General features: G+C 34.8%; 2 protein-coding genes across 2 annotated transcripts; both read left to right on the plus strand.

Annotated features, from left to right (window-relative positions):
- Positions 1-3,623: 3,623 nt before the first annotated feature.
- Positions 3,624-4,757, plus strand: LOC131801941 (ubiquitin thioesterase otubain-like). The gene is given in 4 exon segments (XM_059121075.1): positions 3,624-3,806; positions 3,910-4,171; positions 4,174-4,208; positions 4,262-4,757. Coding segments are annotated over 4 exon segments (816 nt in total). The 5' UTR covers positions 3,624-3,731; the 3' UTR covers positions 4,706-4,757.
- An 8,485-nt stretch (positions 4,758-13,242) lies between these two features.
- Positions 13,243-14,160, plus strand: LOC131801935 (REPTOR-binding partner-like). Its single transcript, XM_059121061.1, has 4 exons — positions 13,243-13,407; positions 13,662-13,743; positions 13,802-13,923; positions 14,003-14,160. The coding sequence occupies exons 1-4, from the start codon at positions 13,357-13,359 to the stop codon at positions 14,099-14,101; spliced, it is 354 nt and encodes a 117-aa protein (XP_058977044.1). The 5' UTR covers positions 13,243-13,356; the 3' UTR covers positions 14,102-14,160.
- Positions 14,161-16,891: the final 2,731 nt, after the last annotated feature.

Below are 16,891 nucleotides of genomic sequence, written 5' to 3' on the forward strand. Positions count from 1 at the left end.
ATTTTATTCTTTGTTAATGGGAATTTTTTTAAGTACATTGGAGCTAAAACTTTCAAAATTCTAAAAGAATTGAGCAGACTGTGCTTTTTCCAATGCCAAACATGTTTCCAATTGTTCTATATTCTGCCGAGGAACCTAAGGCATATAGTCCTATTGCAACCCTTTTTCTAGTGGTATAGCTGCCCGCATGTTCGTGTCACATTTGCGCAGGCCATGTAGTAACAGGCATAGTTGTTTGAACACCATTCGAGTCATTCGGAAATTGTTTTTAAAAAAGGAGTCATCACCTTTTGGCAATCAACTTCCCAAAAATATTGAGATCGTTCCTGCAATAAATATATTTGTAAATTAATATAACATGAAAGACAATAGCATATAGGATGGAGTCATGACAGAAGAATACAGGTAGATGCATCAACGCTTGGGAGCATTGATATGTCAAAAAATTTAAATGTTTTCTCAAATATAAGTATACTTTTATATGTTTTCTTATACTATGTCATTCGGAGGCTATTATAATTCGCGTTTTTCAACATTTTTTACAAATTTAAATAATTTTTCATTCAACATTTTCAATTCAAAAATTTGTTTGACAGTTCATTGTCCCAGCAGCTGTGTCGACGCGTCTACCTATATTCTTCTACCATGGGATGGAGTAGAGCAAATGCATAATTGCGTAGTGTGGTGAAGGGTATAACAAAAACATATTTCTTAATTTTACCTTTCGCCAGCACAATCTTTCCGAGGCAAGTGATACATTGAATCCCAAGTCAACGTCCTAATATTGGAGCTGGATGCCCAAACAATGTCACATTTGCAAGTTTTCGACGGCTTATCACTAGTTTTTTTATTAATTCCTTTTTTCTTTCCATTTTGAGAAGAAAATACTCGCATTTCTTCAAAAGCTGTAATAGAAACTTTGAGATTAATATACGCTCCATACTATGGTAGAAAGCAATAGCCAAATAATTTTTACTTACCAGATATATGAACAATGTTTTATTCCTCCTTATTGTTGGCTTTTTCCCGGGAGCAATTATTTGAATTCTAATCTTCAAGAATCAAGTGATTCGTTCATAGTTAAGTGTCGAACGAGGAATAGAGAGCGAATCATGTACCATGTGAACTTCATATAAAGGAAGATATAAATGCACCACCAAGAGATGATGCAAAACGTATACAAATGCAAGTAAAGAAGCATAAAAGTTCGGCCGGGCTGAATTTTGAATACCATTTGAAATATTTAAAAAAAACTTCCGGAAACTACTACTTAAACGAGAACTGTTATAGGGAGACAAGGAACTGCTTACGATATTTTTTGTCATAGACTGAAGCATGGAACAATTACAGAAGCTAGAACAAAACTACACCCTAAATACAATTTTTTCTTTTAGTGTCCTTAAGCTGTAATTAAAAAAGAAGCTTGAAGTCATGGCTAGGCCATATATTGTGACTTTTCATAAAGGGATAAAAGAGACGCACTAAAATCCTGCCGTTATTTTCCATTATAATTTGACATTAATGTGCCTAGGCATGACTTCAAACTTTTTATGTACTTGCACCTTTATCTGTCAAAACATATACACCTTTTGTGTATGTGTATGTGTTGTCATGGTACAATAAGGAGGTAGAACAGCTTCGTAAAATTACAGAAATACAGCTCTGAGGCTATGCCCGCATCCTGTCAGAATTATTCAAAATTATATCCACAAGTTGTTTTTATTTATTAGATTTTTTTTTTGGTAATTTCTAAAATAGCGCGAAAGATGAATGAAATATCTGGATGGTTCTCTCAAAAATATGATCCTATGTGTTCAATCCTTCAATTCCATGGAAAATCTGGTTAATATTATCAATGCGCGCCCCGCAATTTAGGTTTCTTCCAATCATTGATTTTGAAAATATTTTGTTTGTATTTTTCAAAACAACAAATACATACACAAAATTGGCAGAAGTCGGGCACACTTAGAAAAAATTGTAATCAGCTGGGAGCTCTACCTTACTTATTGTACATGTGTGTTGTTTTGAATAAAAAATACAATAATTTGTAATTATTTCAATTTCGGTTGCAAAATAAATGTATATTAAATCTTTTATATACATACAATTTTGGGATAAAACTGTATTGTCCTACCATTTTAGATTCAATCTTGTTGATAACTCCAAAATTCCATTTTAGTTGCGCGATTTTTTCTCAGTATAAGAATTTAGTTAAAAAATTAACAAAACCGACTGTTGCATATTTAAAAGTCTATTGGACATTATGAGACACTAGCACTGAGTTGCATTTTCTCAGTTCCTTTGAAGTTGAGCATCCTTTCTTATTGAGCCATGGGCTGTAGTACCCATTACGAACTCCAAATACCAAATTTGAAACAATTTCGATAAATACTGTCGCTAAAATCATGAAAATGCCGAATATCGAGAGGCACCGTTTTATGGGGGCTATACGAAAACGTGGACCGACATGGTCTATTTACAAACTTAACCTGCCTACTGCTAACTATGCCTGTATGCAAATTACAGCAGACAGAAAGACGGACATCGCTAGATTGTCTTAGAATTTTATGCTGATCCAGAATATATATATATACTTTGTAGGGTCTATTATAAATATTTCGAGGACTTACAAACTGAATGACAAAGTTAATATACCTTTCAATAATGTATCAAAAAGCTAATATTGAAACAATAGATGCTGAAAAAGGCGTTATCCAAAGAAAATTTGTGCGAACGAAAGCTTGTCACTCACTTTCGTATCAGAATGCGTTCCACTAACATTCGTTCGTTCTTTCATATAACCTTTCGTGACTTTGTTGTTTTGTTTGTTTGTTGCTAAATATGCCTTTAACAATTAATCTCAAAATTAAACAAAAAAGCGACATCAACACCACGTTAGATAATATATTCGTATATTTCATGTTTCCTAAATTTGCAAAATGTAGAATACTTTATGTAGTATGTTTGAAGTGTTTGAGAGATTAGGACCAACAGCTAACAACTATACATTCAGGGGAATGATGTGAAAGCATCAAAATTAAATATTTAAGAAGTATTCTTTTTTTTAAACCAGTAGACCTCTATACTTGCAATTTTTTCGAAGGTGGCCTACCTTGTCTTCATTGTACCTTGGGTAGATGCACCAACGTTTGGGATCATCTAATAGTCTAAAATTGTTAAGTGCTTTGTCAAAAATAAGTCGATTTTTATATATTGATTCAAGATAGTAGAACAAGATTGTACATTTTGATATAATTATTGTCTTTTTTATTCAAAACAATACACACATATACAAAGGTAGCTTATTCTACCTTCTGTAATTATGATATGGACACAGCTTCTGGGACAATGAACTGTCAAACCAATTTTGAAATTGAAAATGTTGAATGAAAAATATTTAAATTTGTAAACATTGTTGAAAAACGTGAACTATAATAGCATCCGAATGACGTAGTATAAGAAAACATATAAAAATCTACTTATATTTAAACATTTAAATATTTTTGACATATCAATGCTCCCAAACGTTGATGCATCTACCTGTATCTTTCTGCCATGGTTCTACCTTTAGTAATTGTGTCATGGGCCATTGTCCATTCAGTTGTAAGTCTCCCTATAGACCTCTAATATAAACAAGAATGCCGCCGATAATATTCATAAAATGCGACACTGTACTTTGTGAGACTTAAATTGATATTGTATTCTAAAATTTCTTAAAAAAAAAGCAAAAAATGGAAAATGAACAAAACGATAACGTCAACAGAGATGAATTGATAATGCAACAGCAAAGGGATATCGAAAGAGAGGTATTTAAGGGTTTTTTGAATTTCGTCTGCGATTGCAACCAGACGAGGCCCCTACTTTTGATAATTTCATGTCTCATCAATATGTGTATATGTCGTTCCATAGATAAGTGACACAATTCCTTTGGTTAGTGAAAAGTTGCCGGTGAACTGCTTGAATGCCGAATATATAGGGGATGCTGTATTTACATCTAAAATTGAAGATTTGTCCGCTAAATATTCGCATCTTAGGCGTACTCGTCCAGATGGAAACTGTTTTTTTAGAGCTTTTGCGTATGCTTACTTGGAACACCTAATCTCGAACAAGGAAGACTATGATAAGTTTCGGCAGTTAGGCGAAAACTCCAAAGACAAACTAGTACAATTAGGATTCCTAGTTTTACGCTGGAGGATTTTCACGAAACTGTAAGAAGAAACATTACAATTTCGAACTATTTTAGAGTTTTACGGTAATTCAGTTTATGGAAGTTGTTAAGCGTGTGGATCCGTCTACGTCCAATCCAGACATATTGAGCGAACAGTTACACAAAATATTTAATGACCAAGGGTACTCTGATTACGTAGTGGTATACCTGAGGTTGCTCACATCAGGAAAACTTCAAGAGGAGGCTGATTTTTACCAAAACTTTATTGAAGGCAATTTTACCATTGAGGAATTTCGACATCAGGAAGTGGAACCCATGTACAAAGAGTCGGATCATATTCACATCATTGCTCTCTGTTCTGCTCTCGGAGTAGGCGTACGAGTGGAGTATATGGATCGGGGAGAAGGTGGTACTGTAAAAGCTCATGACTTTCCAGAAGGACAAACACCTAAAGTTTTTCTAATTTATCGACCTGGTCATTATGATATTTATATCCTAAATAATGTATATTGTTTTACTTCTACTGAAATATTATGAATTCTATGAAAATGAACTACTTCAGTTTACTATAAAAAAAAAAAAAACTAAAGCTATTCGATGGAATTTTCTGTAATTGAGGCGCAAAGTAATGAATACAGTACTGAAAATACGCCGGAGGAATTTAAGAGAGTACAGTGTGAGCAAGTTAGTTTTAACTTATAAATACATTTCTATGCTTGCCCCTAAATGACTAAAATGTTAATTAAGATTTCAAATACATATTTCAATATGTTTTTTTTTATCCTTCAGTCAAGGCCTACATAAGGACGTCCAGAAGTATACATTTGACAACGCTTTGACAATAAACTTAAAAGTTTGTACACAATTGTTATTGAATCTTTTAATACCAAATCAATACAACAACAACATGTATTTTTACAGCAAACATATTTGTCAGATGGGCTTAGGTTAGGTTAAAGGATGCGCGTTGTAAAAAAAAGCAACCACTCCACTCGGAGACCTTTTGGTCCATTATGTTCATCCTAATTAAGAAGAAAAGAAAATGAATAGTGAAGAAGTAAGAATCTGAATAAATAGCAGAGAAGTTAGTAGGTTTGCATCCACGTTGTGTTAACGTGTCGCCTTAGCCATTTTAGTCTTCTGGCTAACTGAAGAATGACTGCTGGCTCGGTGTCGGAGAGGGAGTACAAGTCCAGCAGAATTTGCTTAACCAGTAATTAGGCCCACCCCAAGCTTCAAGTCCAGCTTCGTCACGGATATAAGTGACCTTGACCTCCTTGCGGAGTTCACCGGCCAAATCTTCTTGGAGACATTACATCCCGTTCCTGCATTCCAGAACTGCCATAGATTTGATTGTAAATGAATTTAGAGCCTTCAGGGCCGCTTGACTATCGATATATGTAGTCACCAGCCCGACCTGTTCATTGTTTCTATTTGCCAGCAGCTTAGTCGCCCACCCTTAGCCTATCCATCAGTTTCAACTGACAAACAAATTTAATGTCAAAATACATTATTGTGATTGAAATAACAGAACAAAAGATAAACAATAAGCCGAAATTAAAAAAAATACATTTTATCTAGCTTTTAAAATTTTCAGGAAGTACTTGTTATTGCGCCATGGTTATCCGATAAAACCAGCTGATTTCAAAGTAAATGCCAATTGTGAACGTGAATGTAAAAATGCGAAATTTGAACATTTTTATTTTGATTTTTGGAATGTACAATTATAATGCAATTGTATTGCATATTTTTTTTATTATTTTATTTTGATTTACTCATAAGCTGTGTAGTCTTTTTTGGGTAGTATAAAAAAAAACGGACAAAAATATTATTCAGAGGACTTTTTTTGGGTAAATGGAACTATACGAATAATATATAAAGGGTCAGATATGAACAAAAAACTCAATATTTTATCGCGTTCGAACGGTTTTGTTTTAATTTGAACGGAGAAGGACGAACTAATGAATACCAAATCTTAAAGGGCTTTCGTTGCCTGATAACATTGAAATTTATGGCGGTGCTCGTATGAAGGTGCATTCGTATAGTGAAGTGAAAAGCAAATATATGTAAAATTGGTTTCTATCTTTTAGACGATAAATTTCCAGCTCTTCCAGAGCCTAAACAAACTTTAGAAAGAGGTTCTAAATTTTTACCACATAATATTATTGAATCTGCTAGTTATTTTCACAAAATTAAATCTTATGATAAAGTTGCAAAAATTAATAAAATTAGAATCCGGAGAAGAATGCTAGATTGGCACAACAACAGTATTGCAAGGCACTTGCGGAAAGCGAGACCTATGTAATACCAAATTGTTCATCCATAAATTTTTCTGAAATTCATAAAACTTCTGAATTTGTAAGTCATTACTGATATGCTAAATAAAGTCCTAACAATACCAAATTTCGCTAATAGTGAACAATTAAGTCTCATTAACAGAATTAGAAATGAAATGAACAGCAGTCGCACCCAAATGGATCTTCAGTCGATGAAGAAAAGTATTCCAGGACCAAAACATTTTCTGATTTTACTTTTTCATGAATGTTTTGCAATTGAAGAATAAATTTAAAAAATATATTATTGATATTGCATTATTACAGAGTCGGGGTTCAAAGACGAAGAGCAAGAGGGGGAATTCCCTGACTTATAAGCTACTGCTACCAGTAGAGACAATGTAGCTGTGCATCAACAAAATCCTGATATGGGAGAGGATTTGACAGAGGAATATATTGACATCTTAAGGGAGGACTGCTTGGTGAGGTTAGAGGAGAATCCTGCGGAAGAATCTGGTGACAACTCTGTGTTAGACTTTCCTGAAGATTCGACTGACGTTTTTGAAGAGAGGCCTACTGAAGGTCATAGGAATACGTTCGTATTAGCACCCTCAAACACTGAGTTACCAAAATTTCCCTTTGAGACATTTCAAATTTTTATTCAATCAAGAAACCATGCTTCGGCTCCAGGGCCAGACCTGATATCATATGATTACCTAAAAATACCATCATCTTCCCCGCTTCATGCATTTTTCAATATTTTTTGCAACATTTGGAAAAGCGATTAAAACCCAAAGGAATAGAGGAATATTAAAATTTCATTAATCCCGAAACAAGAACAGCACCCCTTTAAAATATAAAACCATAGGCCGATATCGTTGCTCTCTGTGCATCTTAAATGCCTAGAATCAATGATTATAAAATTGTTAAAAAATTTTATCGAATACAATCACCTGCTCCAACAAGTTTTTATGCATTCAGACCGGGCCATTCGACTTCCATATGTATTAATGACTTAATTAACATGGTATACGCTCTAAAATCAAAAGGATATCACGTACTAGGATTCTGTGTAAATGCTTACGATTGCGTTTGTGTCGAAATCTTGAAATCTCAATTAGAAAGTTTGGGAGAGTAAACGACGGGGGGATTATCTCCTCCACAGGATTCGTTCATGGTAGTCGCGTCGTAACCGTTAATGGTGGACTGGCTCAAGGGAGCGCATTGAGACCACTCCTCTTTAACGCATACACAGTCTCTTTACATAAAATTCAGTCGGAGAACTGTGTTTTATTCCAATACGAGGTTGATTTCTTTTTGCTTGTTTTTCAAAGGGAGTTTGAGCCCGCCAGATCTCTTCTGGATGCCAATATTTCACGGCCACATTATTTACCACATGGACTGCGGAGATTAGAACGCAGCTGAATGTGCAGGTCGAGGGGCACATAATTCCGACCACCAACTACCCCAAATCCTTGGGGTCACATTCGATAGCATGTTCAAGTCTTCCGCGCAAGCCACAGCTATTTGCGATAAAATGAAAAGTAGGGACAAGGGGGTCCTCAAGGCGCTAGCCGGCAGCCTTGTTGACCTCTTATAAAGCGATAGGTCGGTCTGTGATCAGCTATGCGCCCTGAGAACTGCAACAGAGTGCCTCCTCATGACTCCTGTGGAACATTTACATGAGGAGACGAAAGTTCTTGCCTTACGTCAGCATAATCATATGCTTTCGTTGCAGTACCTGCTTGGGTGTTATCGTGGGAGTCACCCTAACCACCACATGGTGGACAGAACTCCCCCACCCAGGCGTGTCAGGAAGGACCTGCATGATCTAGAGAGAGAGGTCCAGCGATATAAAAGAGAGCCCCTAGATCATGAAGCCTATCAAGCGGGTCTGAATAGCATTCATACTGGTGCAGCCGTCTCAATTCGTATTGGGCACGAGTTGAGGAAAATGTGCCAAACGCCTGCCCAGCGTGCGAAACAGGCCCGCACAATACGCTGCACCTGTGTAATTGTCCAGCCAAACCTACCCAACTCCGTCCGAAGGATCTATGGCTACAGCCCATAAAGGTAGCAGAATTCCTAAACCTGGACATTGAGGAAGAACCGGATTAGTCAGAAAACAAACAACGGTAAAAGTAGGTGCTTCGAAATTATTTTTTCAGACGGTTCTGTCTTCCCCAATTTCTCTGGTTCGGCCCTTATTCACGAAGGCCATGGTATAGTGTTCGCATTTTCCAACATTACAACGGTCCTTCGATGTCAGCTGAGCTTATTGGTATCATGAAGGCATTGGAATGCGTTATTGATAATGAGACCTCTAAATAGCCATTCTATATTATTGTCTTAGTGATCTTAAACAGGGTACGAAAATAAACTATATCAAACGTTTGCAATCTCTTCGTTCTGTATTTTCTCGAAGTATGAAACAAAACCGATATTAGATTACGGGACTTGTTTTTTATTTTGTACTGTTTGATTACGTAGATGAGTGAAAACAAAAACAAAACTGAAATGTACTCGGCGTACGCAAAATTGGAAACGAAACAGTACCCTGCATATTAACTCATTACAAATACATTTAAAACTAATATTAAGTTCAATTCATGCCTTTTATTTATTTATTATGTCCATCATACAATGGACAATGTATCCTTTGCGAACGAAGTTCGGCCGAAGCACATTAACAGACACACCAACAGTCGGCCCAACTTGTGACAAGTTGGTACAACTATTGGTGCGTCTGAGGGCTAGTTGTACAACTTTTTCGAAAGTTGGTTGAAGTTGGTTGGAAATATCAAAAATTTTTGATAATTTCGTAAGTTGGGTCAACTGTTGGTGCGTGCGAGGACAAGTTGTACCAACTTCAGTGTTTTCTTTATTTATGTCTTGACTTTGGTGAAGCAGCACATACATAAGCTTTTTCTTTCTCTGCAGTTGTCTTTCTTCTTCTTCCTCTAAAATTATATCAATTCCAAGTAGCGCAAGAGCATCCGAGTTCATGTTGACGCTTCAAAAATACTTTGTAAATGAAAAGTTGGTACAACAGTTGTATTAAAAGTTGGTACGTGCGAGGAGACCGACCAACTTTTTCATACAACTTAAAAGTGACAAGTTGGGCCAACTGTTGGTGTGTCTGAGGGCAGCTTTAAGGCAATCGTATTGTTTGTGTATTTCTGGCATTGAAATGTTCGCGGTTTTGTTCGGAGTACAAAACGATTGAAAAGATGTTTAAGTTTGTGACTACGTGTGAGAGGTACGTTATTTGTTTCGTTTGGTGGCCTTAAAGCAATTAGAAATCGCAAACGAATCGCATTTGCAAACTCTCACTGAAAGAACTGTCAAAATTTCTCTCTCCAACCGCTCTCGTTTGCAGAACTTTCGGGTACACAGACGACTTCCAGTAACAATTTGTAACAATTGTTAAAAATTTTAGGGTAACCAGACACACCTAGAATTAAGGAATTGTCATTAGATGTGTCTGGTTACTTTTCCAGCAGGAATTGTCCAGTAACTTCTTTCTGAGAGAGTAAGGTAGTTTTATTCTCTTTTGCAAGGAAAACGCGAAAAGTAAACAGACGCTATTCCTGCAGAAGCTTGCAACTAATCAGTTGATTTGCCAAAACAAACCAATTTGTCCCCCATAAGGAGAATTAAAACAAAGGAACCAATACTAATTTTACAAGTTTTTTAAATAAAATGTTGGAAATAGTCGTTTATTTTCTTATTGCATATTAACATTTACGTTTTTCACATTTTGTAAGTTGTTCTCCAAAAACTATTAGTCATGCTAATTCCAAAAAATATTTTCAAATTGAAAGCACAAAAAGAAATAAACAAACAATAGAAAACATCTGATTGAATCTCGATGAATGAGAAGAAGAGTTGCAAGTGATTGCAAGAAGAAATTTTTACAGCAAGAATTTGCAAACTCTCACTGAAAGAACTGTCAAAATTTCTCTCTCCAACCGCTCTCTTTTGCAGAACTTTTGGGTAACAGACGACTTCCAGTAACAATTTGTAACAATTGTTACAAACTTTAGGGTAACCAGACACACCTATTAAAACTCTTGGGGAGATTGAGCTACATTACATCCCGGGGCGTTCTTCTATTAAGCAGACGCAGTAAACCTTATAGCTGGGTGATTTGTGCTCAAAGTGGAAAAACGAATACAAGCATCGAGGCTTGAACAGGCCTCTCATTGTCTTGCTAAAATAATGTAAAAATTCCGCCCAGCTGATATTAAAGCGATAACCGAATTATCACAAACCATGCCTTCTGCAATGCGATTCTTGAAAGGGTTAATGCTTCGCCATCCCCGTTATGTGAAACATGTAACATTGTCGCCGCTTTACCATAAAACGTGAATATCAGGGGCTGGATTATTGTTGTATGAAAATATGAAATGGAAAATATTTCTTTTATAAAATTTTTCATTTGACATTTCCTTCCTTTATAAAAGTTTTCATTTCACATTTTCATAGAACAAGAATTGAGGCCCAACTCATTGGAAACTCAATATCCACCGGGGACTTCATAAAAAAAACGGAATAGCAAAATTTCCTGCCATTATTGCTATTTTGCATGACATCAATATTGATATATGAATTACTAGTCACAAAGGCTGTGTCCGCTTTCTGTCAAAATGTTTATAGTGACAACCATGGTAGAAGAATACAGGTAGTCGCATTGACACAGCTGCTGGGACATGGTAGAAGAATATAGGTAGACGCGTCGACACAGCTGCTGGGACAATGAACTGTCAAACCAATTTGGAATTGAAAATGTTGAATGAAAAATTAACTAAATTTGTAAAAATTGTTGATAAACGCGAATTATAATAGCCTCCGAATGACGTAGTATAAGAAAACGTGTACAAATCTACTTTTATTTTAAAAAACATTTAATTGTTTTTTGACATATCAATGCTCCCAAGCGTTGATGCATCTACCTGTATTCTTCTGCCATGTGCTGGGACAATGAACTGTCAAACCAATTTTGGAATGGAAAATGTTGAATGAAAAATTATTTAAATTTGTAAAAACTGTTGAAAAATACATATCATTGCAATCTCCGATTTAAAAAAAACATATAAAAATAGACTTATTTTTGACAAGGCACTTAAAAATTTTTCACATACCAATGTTCCCAAGCGTTGATGCATCTACCTATATTCTTCTACCATGGTGACAACCATGGCCCAATTATAAGGTCGACAAGTAAGACCAGCTGATACCTACATTTGCTGTCAACATAATTGGACTCGCTTTGCAATTACAAACATGTCAAAAAAATATTTGTCAGATATTTCAAAAATATACATTTTGAAAATTCAATATGAAATTAAGGAATTGTGTTTTGTGAATTTGATCATAATAAAGGCCTTAAACTTTTTCTACTTTCACCAAAGAAAAGCTGTGGACAAATTCCCAGCCACATCGAAAGTAGCCACCACCACTTCAATGATTCAAATGTGGAGAAATCAGGGCGTAGATTGAGGGTTATGCCCATGGCTTTACCCTTTCGATGAATTTGAATTTGGCGGTAACGATATTTTGTATTCAGGATCCCGCATTAGAAATGATCTTCCACTTGTGAGTTTTGAGAATAATTCGATTCAAAAACCGAAACCGTTGCAATATAAGGGCAATAATGTCCAAAAGAGATATGTGGATTAATGCTAGATGATATGAGGCAATGCGCAAGCCTTCCCATCACCCTTTTATTCCATTTCAATGTTTTAAAAACGACATCATTCAATTCCTATCCAAACTTTTAACCTAGCTGTTTTTTTTTTGTTTATATTTCGCAAAAAATAAAAATTATTTTTCTGTCAAAACAGTAATTCGCCAGGCGAATTGTTGAGTATTCGCCTCAATAACAAATTTTGACAATAAACGTAGGTTGCAGAGTTGTATTTTTTGGAATTCGCCTTCTGGTCGACCTTATAATTGGGCCATAGTGACAACCACGGTACAATAAAAAGGTAAGGTAGAGCTACCAGCTGATTATAATTTGTTTAAGTGTGCCGTACTTCTGCCAATTTTGTTTATGTATTGTTTTAAAATATAAAAACAAAATTTTATCAAAATCAATGATTGAAAGACGCGTACATTGCAGACGCGCATTAAAGCTATTCGCCAGATTTGACTGGCGTGACTGTTCTTGGTGGTATTAGAGTATTTAGGCACTGTAAATTTCTAACGAGCAGCATCCCAAATCGGTCGTTTAAGACTTGTAGATGAACTTATTGGCCACGTAATTTTTTATTCTTTCTCATAGCTTTAAACTCATTCGAAATAATATATTTTTCAGATGAAAATTTGTGTATGCGTGCTTTTAGTTCTTCTTATTGTTTTGAGTTTTTCATACATGTGAATATTATATACTTTGACATTAATATGCCGATCCATGATTCCAAGCTATGAACTCACACCTTAATTCATGTACACAATTCAGGGAGCGAATAATGGTACAATGAACTGTCAAACCAATTTTGTAATTGAATATGTTGAATGAAAATTTATTTAAATTTGTAAAAATTGTCGAAAAACGCTTATTATAATAACCTCCGAATGACGTCGTAAAAGAAAACTTAAAAAATCTATTTATTTTTGAAAAAATAAAATATTTTTTTTTTGACATATCAATGTTCCCAAGCGTTGAGGCATCCACCTGTATTCTTCTACCATGAAGCGAATGATGTGCTTAAGCGTCGTGTGAACATACCAATCATATCCATTTGTGTGAACCCCACATTTCGACATTTTTGACATATGTCTTTCTCCACAATAGTAAGCACCAAATGCTCATTGTTATTGTGTTTTGTTGTTTTGTTATGATAAGACGCATTTTCTTTGGACATTGTTTATAAGTGAATATTTAATACATAAAGAGATTTTTATCTTAAAATGGATTGCGAAGATATGCAAATGATTATTTCAGAAGAGCCAAACTTGTCGGTATGTTGAATTTAAATTTGGGAATTCTTCAATGCTTCGTTTTGTGGAAATGTTGAAAACGAAATGATTTGTATGAGTAGAATCAACATAATTTTATAAACTATTTTTTTTCCCTAAATACATGTCTATTCAATTTATTTAGTACAAATTTGTAAACTACGCAGTAAATTCGTTTTGGAAGTATAAGGGGGTTAAAAAAATAACATCCTGGATATAGGGGTGGTTTAATAATACATGTTTTTGTAAATTTGCAGGAACGCAAGGAAGGAGGAAAGCGTGGACGCAAACCAGGACGTAAGGCTTCGAATGAAAAAGTCGACATCAAAGCTAAACTTGGTATATTAATACTTGCATATCTAGATCCTCGAGACTTATTAAATGTCTATTCTTTCAGAACGTAGTAGGCAAAGCGCCCGAGAGTGCCGTGCTCGTAAAAAGTTAAGATATCAGTACTTGGAAGAGTTGGTAGCTGATCGGGAAAAAGCTGTACTAGCCCTGAGAGCGGAATTGGAGCGAGTAAGTCAGTACACAACAATTTTATGGATTTGATGTTCGGGTCAGTTCTGACGTACCTGTAACATATTCTAATTTTCAGTACAAACAATGGAGCCATGAACTGGGCGAAGGACGTATTCCCAATGGATTTCAGCAGTTATTAGAAGAATCTGGAATTCTTAAACAAGAAATATCGTAGTTAATAAATAAAAGTGTATCACATAATTAAAATAAATACCAAAAATTGTTTCTACCATAGTATTTGTATACATAAATATATTTGATACTAAATAACAATATACAATATACTGGCGTTCATCTACCCAAGTTACGGTCAATTTTTTCCCTTTAACGCTATCTTCATTGCTGGATTTTATCGTTACGTTACTATTTAATTTACTACCAAATTGAGTGTATATTTAATAAAAATGTTTTATACACTAGAACCAAATGAGAAATAAATCATTAATAACTTCAGTGAAGTTCATATAACAATACCTATAGATTTTCAGGATTTTAAACGTTTCTGCCAAAATTCTCAACTAAAACAGTTGAAGGTTTAAATTTGTGGTTCTTGGTATGTGTGGTCTCTATTTGCAAAAAGTGTTCGATTCAGGTCCACTAAATAGTATAACCCTCGTATAACGATACATCCCGATATTCGATTTTATATAATTTTTAGCTAATGGGTATTGAATTGTGGCCCGGAAGCACTTGACGTTTTTACTTGTTATTATTTTCAATATTATTTTTTATATGAGTGAGTTCTCTGAAATTCATTAATAATTTGAACTAAAATTGTACTAACACAAATTTAAGCATGCCAAACAGTTGACCCAAGGAAGTAGTATTTGGGATAAATATTATGGCCAAAATCTTCTAGATGTTGCTCTTGTATGTTGGGAACTCTATAATAATATTGTCAAGACATTTTGGTATGTGAAAAGCCATATGAATAAAAAAATAAAATGGGTCGTAGTTGAGGTCTACCTTGTAGTAACTGTACCATACAATTTACTACCCAATTTTCTGAAAAAATCAACATCCTATTGCTTATTTTTTTATTTGAAGTGCATGCTTTCCTATCTCATCCCAAAGTATGCCAAATACTTTTTAGTACAGAATTCTAAACTCCCTCTTCGTTTTGACCTTCTCCCAAGGTACAGTGGACAAAGAAACTGTGGAATAGAAAATCTTATAAGTACGGTTGTAAAATTTAGATGATATGCCAAAGTTTTCTTTTGCTCTGTTCCATATCCTGCAGAAAATAAAAATTTAGCTACGATAACTGATTTTTCATCTATAATATCGAAAAAATGCAAGACTAGGAGATTGTTTCAGGTTGTGGAACAAAGTATTCGTTCAGTATTCTACTGAGCTTTTGTCAGATGGAGAATGTTCCCAAGCAAAAAAAAAGGGGACTGGTAAGGATTGGTCTATCTTTCCGAAGCTATTGTTTTCCCTGTTTTCCTAAAAACAAAAATAATAGGATTTTGCAACGCAAAAGAATTTTTATTTATGGTCATATTTATTAAATCCAAGCCTATTATGCTAAACATGGATAAACGTATTTGATATTTCAGGTGAAATTTGTGTTACTATCTTTAAACCATTTTATTTGTGGATGCTATTCCACATTTTTGTAGAAACACTTGTTGCCAACTTGATTATCTGCACCATGTCCTTTAAATATAGGTATGCCTTTGAGTACTTCTGAGTTCAAACTTTTAGAAACCGTACCTAATGTTAGGCCTCAACAAAATATATATTTATATAATTTATAAATTTGTGTAATAAAGATGCTAGTTAAGAAAGAAAGAAAAACAATTAATAATATATAAAATAATGTGTAAATTATTATTATTACTAGCTCTCTCGGTCCGCGTTACCGGCCCGTACTTTTAGTCTTTAATGCATATTTTTTGAAGCACAATAAATCACAGATCTGACTATAAGTCACAATATTTAAATAAGTTATGACTCCATAGTAATTTCTAATTAGAAATAAATATTGATGAAAAAATTCGTAATTGAGGGCAGAACGATTTCAGAATAGTCAAAGATAATTACTTTTAATTAAATTGTGCATTGGAGGCCCCATATAGTTCACATTTTTCACCATAGTATAAATCAATGACAATTAATCAAATGTTCGGTCCCGTGTTATTTTCTAATGCCGACTGAATGAGTCCCAGTTTGACATTTCGGAGTTTAGACGTACATCCCGAATCTACGTACTCAACCAATTCAATATAATATAAAATTTTCTTTTCTGAACACTCATTGGTTGGGAAAGTGGACTTGGGGTACACTAATGTGGGGACTATACCTAAATAAATGCCTATGTGGACAATTATCTGTAAGATGGTTCTCTACCCCAGAGTGGCCCAATTAAAATTTTTTAACCAAATCAATTGATGAATGTGGTCAAGACCAAGGATGTGTTCTACTCCAAAATTGAATATTTTTTGAGAAGAGGTTTTCTACCCCCTTAAAAAAAAATAACAAATAAGGGCCAAAAGTTAATGGCCAAATGGACAAAACCCCGATAATAGCTTTAATGATATGATGGTTATACCAAAACGTGATCATTTTTTGCATTGATACTTTCTTCTTAAATAACCACCTTTTGCCGAAATTAGTATGAACAAGTTAAATAGCAGTAAGTTCTGCCGGGCCAAACTTTGAATACCGTCCATTTGGAATGAACCTGCATAGACAATTTTCTGTCACAGACTGTAGTTTCCATTACGAACTCTAAATGCGTAATTTGAAAAAATTCCGGTGAATAATGACGCTAAAATCACCAAAATACCGAATATAGGGAGGTACCGTTATATGGGGGCTATACGAAGACGTGGACCTGCACAGACAATTTTCTGTCTCGAAAGATAGCGTGATTACAACAGACGGACAGACTGACGGACATCGCTAAATCGACTTAGAATTTTACGCTAATCAAGAATATATATACTTTGTTGGGTCTTAC

Source organism: Musca domestica, unplaced genomic scaffold (genome assembly GCF_030504385.1).
Source record: "Musca domestica strain aabys unplaced genomic scaffold, Musca_domestica.polishedcontigs.V.1.1 186, whole genome shotgun sequence".
Taxonomy (NCBI): domain Eukaryota; kingdom Metazoa; phylum Arthropoda; class Insecta; order Diptera; family Muscidae; genus Musca; species Musca domestica.